The following is a 19340-nucleotide window of genomic DNA, read 5'->3' as shown; positions in this document are numbered from 1 at the left end:
CACAGAGAGAAGGCTTGCATGGCTGAGAGGCAGCCCAACGGAGAGCATGTGATGGGCAACCATGTGCTTAGGGCCTGGGGCTGGGAGGCCAGGAGGGAGGAGAAAGGGATGCATGTGCTTCCTAAGTGCCATGGCACAGAAGTCATAGGGTTTGGTGCAAGTTGAGCCACACTTAACCACACATGGGCCTCAGATCAGAGCTGAAAAGCACAGAGGGTGGGCAGGTGTACTGAAACCAGGAGCCCTCTCTCTCGCCTTCCACTCCCTTCCTGGACCCTATTCTCCTGCCTACTCTTCCTCCTCTCTTCCCAGGAATCTAGCTGAGTTCATTCCTGCTTCTGTCACCCCTTACCTGCATGCTGAGGGCCCCCTGCACCTCAAATTCATGACTCCATGGGCTGCAAGGAACCATGGCTGAGTTCTAAGGAGGAGGAGGAAGGAGCTGGGTGCAGTTACTTCTTGGTTAAGAGAGAAAGGCAACACCGTGGGGCAGGTGCGGGAGAGGAAGGGGGTGTCAAGGAGGGAGAAACCCCAGGATGACTTCAGGTACCTGATTGTGCTCTTGAAACTGACAAGTTTCTGACCAGTGAGAGAGCTGCCCCAACCCTGGCCTCATACTCCTCTCTGGGCTGGTCAGGGAGAGAGGTCTGAGGTGAAGGGGCTGGACTTTGCAGTGAGGGGCTCTCTCCAGTGTCCTAAGGGTTTTGCTGGTGTTACTGCCCGCCCTGCACTCCTATGCTGAGCCACTGTGGCCTTAGTCTTTTGTCACCCTACGTACCCACCCCCATCATGGGCAGAACATGCAGAGAGAGGAAATAGGGATGTGGAGGTAGGATGCCCCATCCTGGACCTTGCAGTGGGGCTGGGGTGGTGACAATCCTAAATGTTCTCCATTAGAATGGGAGCAGATAGAGAAGGGAAAGAAGAAAGTAGGAAATAAATAAAACCCAAGAGATGATATTCTCATTTCAAACCAGCAGCAAGCAGCAGGCAATAGTCAACAGTGCTAAGAAGAGCAAGTCTGCCCTTCCCAAAGATACCTTCTTCTTGGCCAGCAGCAAATCCTGGTAAGCATTTGACCGGAGGAAGCGGGCATAGCTGTCACTCTTCATCAGCTTGTAGATGTGCTCCTGGGGAGGAAGGTGACAGGGAGACACAAGGAAGGGCTGTCAACCAGTGCTAAAGAATATTACAATCCAATTGATCACTGTTTTGGGGAAGGAGATGAAGGAACCTAGGTATGTTTGCATGTACCTAGAAAAACTTGCAACATGTTCCATCCCCACACCCCCAAACTCAGAAGCACCAAACAAAACATATGGGCTCTCTTAGAATAAAAGTTCCCTGAGGATCATGTCCCAAAGGATTTGTAATTGGGCTTGGGTGCCATGTTGGGGTGCTTAATGATTAAAACCAGACACAGCAATGAGGAGGAACAAACTGTTCTTACACCCAACAACAACTTGGATGAATCTCAAGAGAATTAGGATGAGTAAAAAAGCCAAGCTCCAGATTATAAACTATATTATTTCATTTATATAACATTCTTGAAATGACAAATTATAGAGACAAAGAACAGATTAGTGGTTGCTGGGGTTAGAGATAAGGAAGTAGAGGGAGCAAGGGAGGTGTGGTTATAAAAGGCAACAGGAAGGATCTTTGTGGTGACAGAATGGTTCTGTATTTTGACACATCTTAACACGTGATAAAGTTGTACAGAACTAAATGCACACATACATACATGGGGCACAAGTAAAATTGGGAAATATGAATAAAATCAGGGGATTGTAGCCATGTCAATATCATGGCTGTGACATTGTACTATAGTTTTGCAAGATGTTGCCACTGGGGCAAACTGGGTAAACAGCACAGTATTTCTTATAACTGCATCAGAATCAATACGTATCTCAAAATAAAAAGTTTAATTTAAAAAAAACAGGCAATAATGTAATTGGGTCAGTTTGTGCATTTCAGGGCCGCCACCTCATCCTGGAAGGAGTTCTTGGCAACCACATCACAGGACATGTAACTAACACCCAGGAGGGGCAGGTACTGCAGCAAGGTGCCACCTCTTTTCTTCGGCTCCCAGGGGCATTTGTTATACATTCTGGCCTTGGCAAATAATTTCACCCCTGATTTCCAGCTAATTCCTAGAATCTTGTGGTCCCTTCCAAACAGATCTGTCCTCATCAAGGGTAGGAAAATCCTGGTCCATTAGAAAAGAGGACTTGTCAGTGGACAAGATTATTTATCCATTGAAGTGGAATTCAGCTCAGCTGCACAGGAAAGCTTAGCTGTTCCAAGAGAGAATGTGTTAGGAGGGAGGTTGGCCTTCACTGGGGAGGGTGGGCTTGTTAGTTAATGGCTGTCCTGGTGGAGGAAGCATCTTCGCCCATGTATGCTCATTGTTCTTCTCAAGAAGCCAGACAAAGGCCCTAGTGGTGAGGGGGATGGAGAGCTGGTCAGGGAGGAGGAGAGTGCTCAGCTGAGAGGCAGGAACTGGTCATTAAGGACCTCTTCCTTGGTGCTCTTTCCAGGGAAGGGATGGAAGGAGGAGGCAGAGACCTCCCATCAGCTGGGGGACACATTTTAGAGATGCCTGGCCAGAAAAAGACAGAGCAATGACAAGGATTCACCAAGACTCACTCCTTACCCAGCACAAAAGAAAGGGAGAGCATAGTAGCCAAGATATGGAGTCAACCTATGAGTCCATCAATGAATAGATAAATGGGTAAAGGAAATGCAGTATATGGGCATAATGGAATACTATTTGGCCTTAGCAAAGAAGGAAATCCTGTCATTTGTGACAACATGAACAAACCTGGAGAACATTAGGTTAAGTGAAATAAGTCAGGTACAGAAAGACAAAATACCACTTGTCTTCACTTACGTAGGGAGACCTTGGAGGTATTGTGGGTTTGGTTCCAGGCCACCACAATAAAGCAAGTCATAAGAAATATTTAGTTTCTCAGTACACATAAAAGTTATGTTTACACTATATTCAGTCAATGATGTGTGCAATAACATGTCTGAAAAAACAAGGTACATACCTTAATTAAAAAATACTTTATTAAAATGCTAAGGATCATCTGAGTCTTTGGCGAGTCATAATCCTTTTGCTGGGGGAGGGTCTTGTCTTGATATTGTTGGATTCTGACTGATTAGGGTGGTGACTGCTGAAGGCTGAGGTGACTGTGGCAATTTCTTAAAATAAGACAATGAAGTTTGTTACATCAATTGACTCTTCCTTTAGCAAGATTTCTCTGTAGCATGTGATGCTGTTTGATAGCATTTTACCTATGTAGAACTTCTTTCAAAATTGCAGTCAATCCTGTCAAATCCTGCTGCTGCTTTATCAACTAAGTTGATGTAATATTCTAAATTCTTTGTTGTCATCTCAACAATGTTTGCAACATTTTCATTAGGAGTAGATTCCACCTCAAGAAACCACTTTCTTTACTCTTCCATAGGAAGCAACTCCTCGTTCATTAAAGTTTTATTATGAAGTTGTAGCAATTCAGTCACATCTTCAAGCTCTATTTCTAATTCTAGTTGTCTTGCTATTTCCACCACATCTGCAGTTACTTTCTTCACTGGGATCTTGAACTTCTCAAAGTCATCCATGAGGGCTGGAATCAACTTCTTCCAAATTCCCATTAATGTTGATATTTTTACTTCTTTCCACGAAACACAAATGTTCTTAATGGCATCCAGAAGGGTGACTCCTTTCTAGAAGGGTTTTGATTTACTTTGCCCAAATCCATCAGAGGAATCACTCTCTGTGGCAGCTATAGCTTTATGAAATGTATTTCTTAAATAATAAGACTTGAAAAGTTGAAATTACCTCTTGATCCATAGGCTACAGAATGGATGTTGTGTTAGCAGTCATGAAAACAACATTAATCTCCTTGTACATCTCCATCAGAGCTCTTGGATGGCTTGGTGCATTGTCAATGAACAGCAATATTTGGAAAGAAATATTTTTTTCCTCAACAGTAGGTCTCAACAGTGGCCTTAAAGTGTTCAGTAAACCATGCTGCAAACAGATGTGCTGCCATCCAGACTTTGTTGGTCCATTTATAGAACACAGGCAGAATATATTTAGCATCATTCTTAAAGGCCCTAGGATTTTCAGAATAGTAAATGAGCATTGGTATCAACTTATAGTCACCAGCTGCATTAGCCCTAGCAAGAGAGTCAGCCTGTCCTTTCAAGCTTTGAAGCCAGGAATGGACTTGTCTTCTCTAGCTATGAAAACCCTAGATTTATCTTCTTCCAATATAAGGCTGTTTAATCTACACTGCAAATCTGTTGTTTACTGTAGCCACCTTCATCAATGATCTTAGCTAGATTTTCTGGATAACTTGCTGCAGCTTCTATATCAGCACTTGCTGTTTCACTTTGCACTTTTATGTTATGGACTTGGTTTCTTTTTGTAAACCACATGAACCAACCTCTGTTAGCTTCAAACTTTTCTTCTGCAGCTTCCTCACCTCTTTCAGCCTTCATAGAACTGAAGCAAGGTAAGTCCTTGCTCTGGATTAGGCTTTGGCTTAAGGGAATGTTGTGTCTGATTTGATCTTCTATTCAGACCACTAAAACTGTCTCCATATCAGCAATAAGGTTGTTTTGCTTTCTTATCTTTTGTGTGTTCACTGGAGTAGCATGTTTAATCTTCAATAAACTTTTCTTTGTATTCACACCTTGGCTGTTTGGCATAAGAGGCCTATCTTTCAGCCTATCTTGGCTTTCAACGTGCCTTCCTCACTAAGCTTAATCATTTCTAGTTTTTGATTTAGAGACGTGCGACTGTTCCTTTTGCCTGAACACTTAGAGACCACTGCAGAGTTATTAATTGGACCAATTTCAATATAGTTGTCATTTCAGGGAGTAGAGAGGCCCAAGGAGAGGGAAAGAGATGGGGAAATGGCTGATTTGGTAGAGGAGTCAGAAAACAAATACATACAACATGTATTAAGTTCATTGTCTTATTCGGGTGCAGTTGGGCACCCGCAGAGCAATTACAATAGTAACATCAAAGATCACCAATCACAGATCACCATAAAAATATAATCATAATAAAAAAGCTTAATGTTGTAAGAATTACCAAACTGTGACACAGACACAAAGTGAGCACATGCTATTGGAAAAATGGTGCTGATAGACTTGCTTGATGTGGGGTTGCCACAAACCTTCAATTTGTAAAAAACACAGAATCTATAAGGCATAATAAAGGGAAGTGCAATAAAACGAGATGTGCCTGTATGTGGAATCTAAGACAATCACACTCACAGAAGCAGAGAGCAGAATGGCTGTTCTACCAGGGGCTGTGGGGAGTGGGAAGGACTGGGAAGACATTGGTCAAAGGATACACATAATTAGAGAGGAAGAATATGTTCAAGAGGTCTCTTGAACATCACGGTGACTACAGACTGCAGTTAAAAACAATATATTATATACCTGAAAATTGCTGAGAGTAGACTTTAAGTGTTCTCACTATAAACAATAAGTGTGTGAGGCCATGCATATGTTAAGTGGCTTGATTTATCCATTCCACAATGTATACATATATCAAAATTGCATGCTGTATACCATAAATACATACAACTTTTACATCTCAATTTAAAAAATAAACAAAAAGAAAGAGAAAGCAGAAAGCAGAAAATGTCTTGGTCACATGTGAGGCCCTCTTGATTTCATCTTTGGTTGGAACCCAAAGAATCTTGTTTTTGGGACTTATTCTTCCTGAGATACCCTCATATTTACAAAAGCAGGGGAGTTACCCCACTAATGGGAATAAACTCATTGGACTCAAATGAAATTAAATACTGACTTGGTTTTTTTTTTTTTTTTTTTTTTTTTTTGAGATAAAGTCTCGCTCTGTCACTCAGGCTGCAGTGCAGTGGTGTGACCTCAGTTCACTGCAACTTCTGCCTCCCGGGTTCAAGTGATTCTTGTGCCTCAGCCTCATGAGTAGCTGGGACTACAGGCATGCACCACCACACCCAGCTGATTTTTGTATTTTTAGTGGATACGGGGTTTCCCCATGTTGGCCAGGCTGGTCTCGAACTCCTGGCCTCAAGTGATCCACCTGTTTCAGCCTCCCAAAGTGCTGAGATTATAGGCGTGAGCCACCGCGCCCAGCCTCAAATAGTGGCCTGGTTCTGAGACTACTTGGATAGTCCAGACATATTCTGATTTAACAAACTTAGTGTGAACGTACTTCACTAAGTGTTTTTCTGAAAATTTCAGACAAAAATCCAGCTCACTCTTGTTTAAGTGCCTTGAGGAACAGTATGTGTTTATCTTTTACAGATGCATAGTGTCTAGCACAGGGTCAGATGTTAGTCGAATATACATGTTCACTGAAATGCCAGTTGGAATTTAATGTTCAGCAAGTTTACTGGCTCCATACTTGTTTGGGTTTATGACTGCATCAAATTCTTGCTCTCTGCACAGAAGGCGAATGATTACACTCAGCTCAGAGGAGCATGAATATCTTGGCTCAGCCATCCCTAATGGTCTTAGAGCCCAGGCTGAGGGATATCATTGGTCTTTGCTTTCATTTGTTGTCTCTTTAAATTGTTCTAACATTTTCTTTTTGAGATGGAGTCTTTGCTCTGTTGCCCAGGCTGGAGTGCAGTGGTGTGATCTTGGCTCACTGCAACCTCCACCTCATGGGTTCAAGCAATCCTCCTGCCTCAGCCTCCCAAGTAGCTGGGATTACAAGCACGCACCACCATGCCTGGCTAATTTTTATATATTTTTTAGCAGAGACGGTGTTTCACCATGTTGGCCAGGCTGGTCTGAAACCCCTGGCCTCAAGTGATTCACCCGCCTAGGCCTCCCAAAGTGCCGGGATTACAGCCATGAGCCACCACACCCGGCCAAATTATTTTAACATTTAAAGCTTAGGTACAAATGTTAGTCCAGAGTAAAAATGACACACTGTCTCCTTGTGTCAGGCACCACTTCTTTCTGGCTGACAGAGCCAGGTGGCTCCTGAGTCATCTGGAAAAGCCTATCATAGTGCCTGGACCCTCTCCAGACCCTTCTCCAAAGCAACAGTTCCCTGCTTCTTGTTCTGACTTCTCAATATCTCACAATACCCCTCTGCTGCCCCATGAGAAGTGAGGAAATCTCCCCTAGCCAGCTCTTCTGGCTCAGCACCAAATTCCCCTCTGATCCAGCTAATTCTTATAGACTCATTTTAGGAAGGAAAAGCCTGGTTCATGAAGAGAAAGAACTTGTCAATCAAAATAGAGCAGGATAAAGCAGATGTCTAAACACTGAATCAAAATAATATTCAGCAAATAGTTATTGAGCATTTACTAGGTGCCAGGGCACTGTGTCAGACACTGAGATAACAGCCTGAATAAGACAAATAGGTCTCTAATGTCATAAAGCTTAGCTCCAACTAGGCAAGATAGACTTTGCACAGAGATGCATTTAGCTAATTCAGCTAAGGGCTGCAGAGATGAAGTACAGGCACAGAGTATCAATGTGTGTACCTGGGGATGACCTATCCTGCTACAAGTGGGGAATGGTGGTCTCTCAACCAGAAAGGTTCTCATCAAAGTGGAAAGATCTGTGTAGAGAGACAGAAATATGTCTCCTAATTCTGTGGGATTGCAGGGAGGGAGGGTCTGGTCTTGCAGCTTCACAGTCTGATCAATCAGAGGAGAAAGACAATCAAGGGGCAAGGAGGAAAGGGCAGCAGCGAGAGGTGGTCCATTCTCAGGAGGCCCATGTGGGTCAGAGGAGCAGTTTGGACACCATTCTCATCTTCTCCATGTCATATGGCCAACTCCAAAGCCAGATACCAAGGTGAGGATGGTATGGGGAGAAAGATAAGAGGATAAGAACACAACCTACTGGAGCATGAGTCCCGTGAGGTGGTCTCACCACACCAATCCCATTGCTAGCCCTTGACCACCATTATAACAGCCTGAACCACCCTTCAAGGGAACAACCGACCACAGCAATAATAGCAGATCCAAGGCACGGGTCTGAGAAAAACAGAATCTGAGAACCTCTGCGGATCTCTCACACCCCATGCAGACCCCATGGCTTTAGCCTCCCTCTGGCCTGGGCCTCTCTTTTCCACAGCCTAGGAATCTGTGACTCTTTCCTACCCTGCAACTCCTCCCCCAAGCAACGAAATGCAGCCTTTGATGATCCAGTTATGGAACTGTGTTCTTTCTTCCTTGCCAGCTTTGTCTAGGAAACACAAAGACAGTAAAACGGGGGTGGGTGAACAGAAAACTGAGATTTTTCTGGGAATGAGAATTAAGATTGGACTCAGGGTCTTTGGCCATTTCCCAAATGCAATGAGTTTATCACTGCCAGGGACAGCAAGTGTACAAAGCTCTTGGCAGTGACCTCTGCTGATTTATGGGGGTGCTGGTTTGTTTCCCCTATTCTGCAGACAACCAGTCTTAAGGGAAATGTATATTCAGAATCTGCAAAGTGCAAGGGAGTCACTGGCAAAACCAGCCAAGCCAAGCGCCTGCTGAGAGTAAATTCCTAAGGGGATGGAGAAAAAGTGTGCTGGCTTCCTCGCCCGCGTGCTCTCTCTCTTTCTTGCTTTATCTGTCTTATTTTGTCTTGCCTTATCTTCTTCCCTCCTTTCCCACTTCCTTCCTCTCTCCCTCCCTCTCTTTCTTGCCCTCTCTCTCTTTCTCTTTCTACAACAGAGATGACTGAGTTGACTATGAACAAGCAGAACTACCAGAGGTCACTCCCACCTTGGGATGCAGTGGAGAGGCACCTCCTCCAAAGAAGATGAGGGTGGTTCTCTATATGATGATAAACCAATGCTCTAGGGCTCTAAATCACACCAGTGTCTTAGCCAGAGTCCTCAGCAGTGGGAGGCATCATATCCCTGGAGTGGTTGATGGCTGTAGTGCAGGGATGTTACCCCGATGAGCCACTCCACCTTCGTTTTCTCTTCTTGGGCTAGGAGAGCTCTGCTTGCCTGGAATGCTAAGGCAGGATCAAAACCAAGTAGAATCAATAGAGTCTGAGGCACAGTGAGAGCTGGAGAGAGCATGCAGTACAAACTGTCTCAAAACCACACCTGCTGAAAATCAATATTTTGCTGAGAGAGTCCTCATTTGGAAATCTCCTTTCTTTTTAGACAAAACACAGTGACTCTCTCAAGAGGTGGGGAAGGTAATCAGACAAATGACTGGGGCCCTGGGCCACAAGCATGCAGCTAAACTCCTCAAGAAGACCCTTATGTCCTCCCCTGTGCTGTGGGCTCCTAAGACAGCACAGATCTCATTTCCCAGCTTCAGAACGTCCTCCTGGAGTGGAGAACCACTCGGCTGGAGCATTGCACAGCGGCCAAGAGCTCTTCTTGTGATTTTCAAGTATCCTATTTTTCTTTTTGCAGGTGTGTGTGCCTCATCTCTGTCCTCCATACCTAAGCTGCCTAGAATCACATCCAGACTTTGGGAGCTTTTGGGTCCCATGTAGTCTCTTGAAGGAAAATGAGGCTGTGTGGACAGGATGTGGTGTTGCTGTGTGGGGGGATGGAGAAGGAACTGGACTGGGAGCCAAAAGCTCACCTTTCTAGTCCTTTCTAGTCCTGTCAATCACACAATTAAATGTGGAAGTAGAAGTGGAAGCACTACAAAAATGATTATACATGTCAAGTGGCAATAATAATTTCATGCTGTGACTGTCCTTGCAAGGGATGATTTATGGGATGAGAGAGATTCTGGAGAAAGAAGCAAAGAGGATTTGGGAGCAGAGTCTAGCTGTACTATTTTAGTTGTTGGTGATGTTTGCTCTGAAGTAGTGCTTAGGTTTAAACACCCCCATTTTAAAAATGAGGATACTGAAACTCTAACAGGTCAAGTGGCTTACCCAAGATAAGTATGGAGCCAGGATTTGAACCCAGAGCTGTGTGACCCCAAAGCTCATGCTCTTCTCACATTGATGTGCTGCTTTTCATTGTCCTTCACTTGGGTCCCAAGGGGAGTCAGTACTGGTTGGCTGAGACAAAATCCCTCCATGTGTGGTTGCAGGAAAGTTAGGAGCCTCCTCTTGAGTCCTAAATCTGAGTCATCCTAGTAGAAGGTGTGGCCACTGCTTACAATTCCCTTTTGGGTACCATTCACTATCACTGCTGTTAGCAATGGTAATGGCCAAGACACCAGGGATGGCCCAAGCTCTGGTTTCTCACTTAACAGGCAGTCCATGCACAACTTGCCATCTATACTTGAAGGGAGCTATGAACATCTTTGGAAACAAGGTCCCAGCCTGGTAAAGCGTTGAGGGCTGATGGGCCCTTAGGAAGTCATAAGTCTGTATCCTCCAGTCTCACCTTTCAAGAGACTTGAATACGTTTGACCAAAGGTCCTCAGACCTTAGGCATGGTTAGCTGAAGTCTAGGGAAAATGAGCTTTTCTTCAGCACTGTTCTTGCAGGACAGCACAGTGGTGAGGACTTGAAGTGGTTCACAAATCAGTATCTGCTTAACAAACATAGAAGAGGCAACAGAAAAGATACCGCAACAATACGGACATCCACATAGTGAAAGATAGGAAGCTGTTGCTCTTTCTGGATGTACCTTTGGATGAACAACCTGGGATCATGTGGATCTAAAATGGGAAGTGCCCCCTTTGGATTTCCTTAGCCTCCTAAGTAGGACATGGGAGCCCCGTGTTTCCACATACGGCATCATTCCAGGTCATAAGAGGATGTGAGAGTAAATGATCCTTTGCCTTTACTCTGCAAAGCATCTATAAAAACAGATTTAATTTAACCGGCCAAAGGGCACAGTATTTTCATGCTGTTCAATCCCTATTCTTAGATAAGGGTAGCTTCAAAGACAGCTTTGCATACTGTCTTTCACCTACCCAAATACCAGGGATATTAACTTAGAAAAGTGTTTTCCTGGCCGAGCGCAGTAGCTCATGCCTGTAATCCCAGCACTCTGGGAGGCCAAGGCGGGCGGATCATGAGGTCAGGAGATCGAGACCATCCTGGCTAATATGGTGAAACCCCGTCTCTACTAAAAAATACAAAAAATTAGCTGGGCGTGGTGGCGGGCGCCTGTAGTCCCAGCTACTCAGGAGGCTGAGGCAAGAGAATGGTGCGAACCCAGGAGGCGGAGCTTGCAGTGAGCCGAGACTGTGCCACCACACACCAGCCTGGGCGACAGAGCAACATTCCTTCTCCAAAAAAAGAAAAAAAGAAAAGTGTTTTCCTTTTCCTTCTCAAGGAGGGCATGGGGTTTTGGTGTAAGGAATCTATGCTTAGAAGTAGCAACCAAGAAATTTTGGAATTGAACTCTTTGACGTCTTCTCTCAGTAGCTGTCAGGAACTACTAGTCTGTGCGGTAATAAACAGAACTGGATCACAAATGACTGATTTATCTCTGCAAAATGCATCCCTCCCTCTGCTGTTCATCTCCCAAAAATAAAACCACCCACAGGACAAAATGAGCAACCCCCAGAGCAAGCAGTGTCACAGAATTCCTTATTAAAATATGTCTGGCATGAGAGTCTACCAGGAAATGCCTTCCAATAGAGGATTAATACCAGGAAACTTGGTGTGGTCTTGTGATACTGGCACACAATGCCGCCACCTCCACCACTGGAGCGAAGATGAACAGCTGGGAAGACTTCTACTTCTGAATAATCTGGGCAAACCTAAAATCACACTCTACTGGGCTTTGGCTTTTAAACAAAGCAAATGGTAGAAACTGCATTCCTTAATCAAGTTGCATTTAAACATCTACACTTAGTAATAATATAAACGTTTTGCTAGAGGCTTCTTGTCTGCTCATGGCGGGTGTGGACTTGACGGTATCTTTCTCAGCTCTTTTATCACGCAGACCTCATTCTGGCCTTGAGCATGCTCTTTGATCCTTTTGTGATTTCATCAAGGCCACGCAGAGCTGTGGTAAGTCAGACCCAGGGCCGCTTAAGGAAGGGAACCCCCCTACGCATTTGTATATTCACAGCGCCTAGAACATCTGACACTTAGTGGGTATTCCAAGTTTTGCTGAATTGACACATTGTAGGAATTTAATTTCACCTGCCTTTCTTGACTACCTACTAGGTGTACTCCCCAAGGTTGTCTCTCCAAAGTTGAAAGCTAAGGGACAAATTGTCCCCCGCTTCTTTGATAGGCACAGCTGAAAATGTTATAATTCTGGAATGAATTGTCAGCATTTAGCTGACATTCAGCATTCAGCATTACCTTTGTGATGCAGGAACTTATAAAAGGTAAAGAAGACCAAATTTCTGCTCCCATGAAAGAACTTTCAAATCCAGAGGTCTGGAAGGCCCAGACACTCCAGGTACAGGGCAGGGTGGGGCATCTTAGCAGGTACCACAGGTCAGGAAAGCAGTAGGGCTGGGACAAGTAGGAAGGTGAGGTGGGGAACTGCAAGGATCAAAGCCAATGGGGCTGGGCTGGCTTGTCCTATTCCACTATCAGTCCACTTAAAGGACAGATTTCCAATCCAATCCTATCTAATGAAGTGCTTTCTTAGGTCTGGTTTGTTTTGTTTGTAAAGAATGATGTGCTTTTAGATCAGCTCTGCCTGATGGCAAAAAGCCATCTGGGCCTCCTATTTCCCATGTTATTTCCCTCTGCACAGAATATTATGTCGCACAGGTCAAGGTCTCCCAACTTGAATGGGAGAATGGATGTTCATGACATGGGTGGATGGGCAGATGGACAAATGATTGAATGGATCCAGGGAGATAGTCCTTGGAACATCCTTGGTACTCTGAGACTTTTAAAATGGAAGCTAAGCAGCCACTGTGCTGGCAGCTGATTTCTATCTCTTCTAGAGCCTGTGAAGGCTTTGGAAAGAGGCAAATGCCCTACAAGGAAGCTGAAGGTTCTTAATACTTCCTGTGGTTTAATTCTCTCCACCAACAACTGCCAGCAGAGCTTTATATGACATGCCCCAGGATTCAGAACTCTCTCTTGGCTCCAGCCTACTATGCCCATCACCATGGGACTCACCGTCTTCCAGGTAAGCGCCTGCAATGCTTTGCTACTGTCTTCAGGATGAGAAACTCAAATTCCGTAGGATGCACTCCAGGACCTGAAAATTTGGTTCTTATATCCTTTTCTGGCATTTTTTCCCATCTAAGGGCAGATATTTTGAGAGAATTTCTTTTGGATCCAGCTTGAAATTACGAGACCCCAGAGAGTACTAAAGTCATTAATTTTTGTGAGTTCACACTTACAAATATATAGCACTTTTAACTTTTTCAAAGATTTTTCAGGGCTATTAGCTCATCTGATTTCTCTAAAATCCCTAGCGGGCTGTAGAGAAGACATCACCCCCATCACCCAGATGAGGAAACTAAGGCACAAAAGGTCAAGGCCCTTGCCTCAGACCACATAGCAAGTAGGTGACAATGCAGGTCCTTTGAGGCCCCGTGGTTGGGAACAGAGAATTCAATCCATAGCATAAAGAACTGAGTCCTTAAAAAAAAATAATCATGGCCCATATTTTTTTCTCCCCTCACAAGGCTAAGTCTATGAAATTGGAACACAGCAAACAGCTGAAGGCTATGGTCACAGCCCACAGACCTTTATGGAAGATTTGGTCTTGGCCCAAATTTTCAAAAAAGCTAAATGGATCAGCAAAACACAAGTACAAATGCTGGGCCCACGATGACAGGGTGTCTTGTGAAATATTTCCACAGGAAGCAAATACAGGCAATTAACTTGGCTCTAACAATGCATGTGGTCAAATAAGAAACAAAACTCACTGGAGAGAGGCTGCACCCCACCCCCAGTCCCTGCTTCCAGTGAATCCATATATCTGGCTGTACTTTCACTCAGGCTACTGAGCACTAATGTTAAAGCATATGACCACCGCAGGGGGTTTATGAGAACCATCATGACCAGCCGAGGAAGCCGCCCAGAGCCCCTGAGCCCCATGGGCTGAGGTGTTAACATCCCCATTTAACAGAGAGGTAAACTGAGAAGGGAAAGTTTAAAGAACTTAAATGTAAAATTCTAGAAGGAACTCCTAAACTCTTGGCCTTTCTCTAGGGACTAGAACTTCTCCAGGTCTCAGTGCGACCACCAAGCCCTCAGCACTAACAATCCAGGGACAGTGTGGTCTGAGCAGAATCTTGGCCAGCAAGCGAGGACATCCGAGTGCAAGTCCTGGCTGGTCATGGGCTGCTAAGGATTTTAACCTCCTTTTTATACCTGGGAACTTCTGAACTGCACCTACTTTGCTGGGGCAGGCAGCCAGTGCTGTCCAGGAAGGTAAGGCAGTGTGAGTCTCTTGGCACCTGCTGACCTCTGCTCCGCAACACTCAATCCTCATATAGAAACATTCACAATTCAGATTTCTGTGTTGCCATGGCTGCACCAAAACAAAGTCTCCTCTAACTTACTCTCCCCCCAAAAACTGAAGATCCTTTATGCCCAATCCTCTATCCTGTAGCTTTCTGGATTTCTTGAAGCATTTCAATAATTTTCATGACATGTGCTAAATTTTATTTAGCACAAACAGGGTCACAAACTACAGCCTGTGATTCAAATCTACAGATACAGACCTGTGATCTAGATCTTTACATCCCATGAGCGAAGAACAGTTTTTATGTTTTTAAGTGGCTGAAAAAAACTAAAAGAATTGTATTTTGTGAAAAATTATATGAAATTGGATTTCACTGTTCATAAATAAACACAGCCATAGGTCCTCATTTACGTCATTTACATTGCCATGTTGTTGCACTGTAGCTGCTTTTGTATGTAGATTCGAATAGTTGTGACACAGACCACATGATCACAAAGCCTGCAATGTCTGCTATCTGGCTCTTTTTAGGAAAAGTTTAGTTTTTTAACTGACCCCTGTTTTAGGTAAAAGGCAGGTTACAGGATCATGCTATTTGCAAAATTGCCCTGTTGTGGAATGAATGTTGTGTCTCCCTAAATTTCATATTGTTGAAGCCCGGATCCTCAGTGTGGTAGTACTTGGAGGTGGGTCTTTTGAGAGGTAATAAGGTTCAAATGAGGTATGAGAGAGGCCCTTATGTTGGGATTAGTGTTCTTATAAGAAGAGGAAGAGAGACCAGAGTTATAAGGACACAGCAAGAAGGTGGCCACCTGCAAGCCAGGAAGAGAGCCCTCACCAGCACCCAAATCTGCTGACACCTTAATTTTGGATTACTCAGTCTCGAGAACTGTGATAAATAAATTTCTGTAGTTTAAGCCACCCAGTGTGTGCTATATTGTGGTAGCAGCCTGAGCAGACCTTACACGTAGCTACGCACATAAATCAAGGAAGAAAATACACCAAAATAGGGGTTATCTCTGGGTGCTAAGGTTACATGAAATTATTTAAAAATTTTCACCAAATACATTAAACATAACAGCTTACAAAGAGAATATTAGTGACATTAGAAAAACAAGATGGTAGTATTTACTCTGTCTTACTGCGGGCCAGACACCATTAGTGGTTGACATGCTTCCTTTCACCTGGTCCCCATTTCACCCCTAGGCGTAGGCTCCATTGTATCCCTGTTCTACAGATGAGGAAAGGAAGACTCAGGGAATGTAAGCAACTTGTCCAAGGTCACTCTGCTAGAAAAGAACACTTTGTGTATTTATGGTGGAATACACTTCAGAAGCAATAGGAAATTGGGCTGAAAATAGGGATTGGCTTAGGAAGAGTGTTTTATTTGAATTCATGGGAGACTAATCCTAGCAGATAATGAAGACGATGGGGATGCTTAAGACATCCTCATGTCTAGTCTAGATTGCTGTGGAAATGAGATAGAATGTATTTAGAAGTACCTGGAAAATGGTAGAGCACTGTACTAATGGAGGTTGGATATTGAGATACTTGTCAATATGTAACCTTCGTTAGGCTGACTTCCCCACTTCTTCCATCAAACCTTTCTTGAAGTAGAAACAACATAAATGTCCAAGAAGAGAGGACTGGTTGACTCAACCATGGTGCCTCCACACAATGGAATACTATGCAACAATTAAAGAACCAGGCGATAATCACACTGTTGCTGTATTTTTAGCGTTGTGGTTTAGAGGCTGCTCTGTGTAGTATAAAGCAAATGAGTAATTATGCTATCATCCAGTGCCCTTGAAAGTCAGGATTCTCAGCATAGAGAAAAGTCAGGATTCTCAGCATAGCCCTTTTCTGTCGACTGAAAAGGGCTAGAAACGATAAACAATCCAGGAACAATGAAACAGTCTTAAGTGCCTAGATTTTAGTCTCTAAATACCATTTCCCACTAAGAGGAATCAGGGATCCTTGGAGAAATGGCTTATTCTGGGTAAGGGCAAAGACTGGAATATCTTAGCTTCCTTGCTATTTGGATGACACCAAAGATCACTAGGGCTGTGTCAGAAAGAGCCAACTGGCCAGAGACGGCCCAATCCAAGCATCAGTAAAAATAATCAGCAAAATGGATTAAAACATAGCATATATGTTTAAATTCATGAGTTTACAAAGATAGTAAAATCAAAACAATAGACCCTAATGTTTACCATAGGAAGATAACAGTAAACCACTCATTTTGAAAACTGGCAAATGAAGGGAGAGAATCAAACATTTATCCTGCTTTTCTTACGTGAATTGTACTGCTAGTTAATACCATAGTGGTGGAGGGAAGTTTCTCTTTATGAAAGTACTCCAGCTAATAAGTGAAGAAAGAATAAAATTAGTACATCGTTGTTTTGTAACCTCTAATTAACTAATAGATATAAGCGATAGACATCAATATCTGCAAAAAGGGCAAAAAGAGAGGTGGCTAGACATGTGTCTTCTGATAGGAGAGCACCACACAATCCATGAAGTAGTTTTGTCCATAAAAATCAAACCTAAATCTGATTAAATATCTTAAAAAACTAATTTATAGGAAAGAGAGATGATAGAAGAACATGCTAAATAGCACCACAGGGCTGCAATCAGAAAAATCCAGAGCTTGGAACTCTTTACAGAACAAAGGATCTAAATCCTTTATCAAATAAATTGCAAGGGGATGTGAGGAGGGGAGGGAGATAAAGGATATTGTGGCAATGTTAAAAGGATCTTTTTTTTTAGAGATACATATCTAAGTTTACGGATGAAATGATGCAACATCTTGGATTTGTTTTAGAGTAACCTGGTGGCAGGTGAAAAAGTAGGTGGGGCTAGAGATAAAGCAAGATCAGATGTGTACTGATGATTTTTGAGGCTGGATGAGGGCCTATAAAGGTTTGCTGTTTTGCTGTTTCCACTTTTCCAAGTGTTTAAAAGTTTTCATAATAAAAAATTAAAATAAATCCCTCCTGATGTCATGCTTGGAGTGTTAATACTGTGCTAGATGCATCAAGGTTCTGACCAGTATCCCTTTTCTTGTGTTTCATAAATATTGGAGTTTGAGCTTCAGCTCATTCATGCAGGGAACCCCCACGGAACTTCCCTGTCACTCTCCTCTCTGGCCATGTCAATATGGTGCTTGAAAGCATACGTACATACACATAAGCAAAAATATCTCAGCAAAGAGCTCTCATGACTCAAACATTCTGCTTTGAAGCTGCAAGGGGTATATGAAGGAGTCATGATTTCGTGATTGGCACAGGCATTCGATGGAGCTCGTGACCAGGGGGAGAGAAGAAGATAGTTATGGTGTTGAGGTTGGTAGGTGTTTCCATCTTGAAGTTCTGAGCAAATGACAAGGCAATTCCGAATGATATGGGACACTGTGTTCTCATGCCATTATTTGCATTGGTGCAGCTACACTGAGTTTCCTAAATCAGATAATAATGTCTGCAAGAGGGCAAACTACCCAAATTCTCTACCGGGGGCCCCAGAGGTGAGAGAAGTAAGGGGGGTCAAGGAGATAAGCAAAATCTTAAGCCCTGTCACTGGGTGTGGGATGGTGACAGGAAATAGAAATTAAGGGCCAGGAAGTAAGAAACCAACCCAACGCTTATTTTTAGAAATGGCACCTCCCAGCCATCAAAATTTAGTCTGCTGGTTAGGGTGGTTCCTGTTTCTTTAGCCAGCATCACTAGCATCTGTGAGCATCTTAATTGTGTCCTACAGGGTTGGGAGTCCCTCCTGCAGGCTTGCTTTAACCTAGGGTTCACCCATTTGGGGCACTTTTCACACTGTTGAAGTTGCCCATTTACTTGTCTGTCTCCCATTTAACCTCGGTGAGAACAGGGGTTTTGCCTGTTCTTTGTGGTATCTTATCACATAGCGCAGAGCCTGGAATATAGATGTGCTTAAAAAATATTCACTGCAGAGCTGGAGATCACTGTGGAAGCAGTGTAGAGAGGTGGTTATCAGTGTGGGCTTCAGAGGTAGACAGATGTGGGTTTGACTCATGGCCCTGCTAACTCACTACACCCACTTCCCCACGCTGTGTTCTGGTTTCCAGATTCTATCACTGACTTATTGCAAGGCTTCAGATTTTGTAAAACACTTTGAGGCTTTCCTGGAACAAATAAAGCATATAACTGCACATTTTGGTTTCTATGTAATACATAACTCATCTAGGAAAACAATCCTGGGATTTTGCTGTGCACCTATCTGAAATGGTTTCCACTGATGAACTTAAAAATAACCAAATCTGAAATTTTAACTACCCACAATGCCTTGAACTTGTGTTAATAGGTCAGGCAAGGAAGGGGACAAATGAACACCTTATGACAACCACTTGAGTAGATAAGCAAACCTGGGCATCTTCAAATGTATATCTCCCTCCATCTTTGACATTTTGACTGGTTATCTCATAGCTGTGAGAATCCAGGTTGATTGCACTTGGAGCCCCTGGAGCCAGAAACTCTTGCCAGATTTCTTCTACCCTCTTGGCAACATCCTGTAGGGGTTGTTTCTTAAGATCTTGGACAGCCAGCCAGAACCTGAAGTGGGAGCAGAAACACAGTCATTTCCAGGGGGCTCAGCATCAGGATGTTGCCGGAGATGGCCCCAGAGCTGATGTCCCATGAAACCCATTCTGCTGCATCTCTCAGCCTGCTCTGATGCCACTACATGGGCTGCAAAGACAATGGAGATTGTGAAAACATCAAAGGTGTTCCTATTGTGCAGAACAGAAAAGAATTGCATATTAAGAGATCAATGTGCTTCTCGTTATCAAAACGAGATTTCTCTCCTTCTACATGAAGGTTTCTCAACCTCGCACCATTGCCATTTCAGGCTGGATAATTCTTTATTGTTGAGGCTATTCTGTGAAATGTAGGATGTTTAGCAGCAACCTTGGCCTCTACCCACTAGATGCCAATAGCAACCCCCCTTCCCAAGTTATGACAACTAAAAATGTTTCCAAACATTGCCCAATGTCCCCTGGGAGATGAACTCATTCCTGGTTGAGAAT

At 43.6% G+C, this 19340-nt stretch overlaps 1 protein-coding gene across 6 annotated transcripts in view; it reads right to left on the bottom strand.

The window, feature by feature from the left end:
* RGS6 (regulator of G protein signaling 6) overlaps positions 1 to 19340 on the bottom strand; it is a 641289-nt gene that overhangs the window by 26532 nt on the left and 595417 nt on the right. For all 6 annotated transcript variants that reach the window (XM_054529656.2, XM_054529657.2, XM_054529659.2 and 3 more), the window contains 2 exon segments: positions 18681 to 18867; positions 1041 to 1130 (listed from right to left, as the gene is read on the bottom strand). In XM_054529656.2, the coding sequence (XP_054385631.2) occupies positions 1041 to 1130; positions 18681 to 18867 (277 nt within the window).

Source organism: Pongo abelii, chromosome 15 (assembly GCF_028885655.2).
Source record: "Pongo abelii isolate AG06213 chromosome 15, NHGRI_mPonAbe1-v2.0_pri, whole genome shotgun sequence".
In the NCBI taxonomy this organism is placed as follows: domain Eukaryota; kingdom Metazoa; phylum Chordata; class Mammalia; order Primates; family Hominidae; genus Pongo; species Pongo abelii.
Note: the sequence above shows the minus strand (reverse complement) of the source record. Positions and strands in the feature narration are given on the sequence as shown.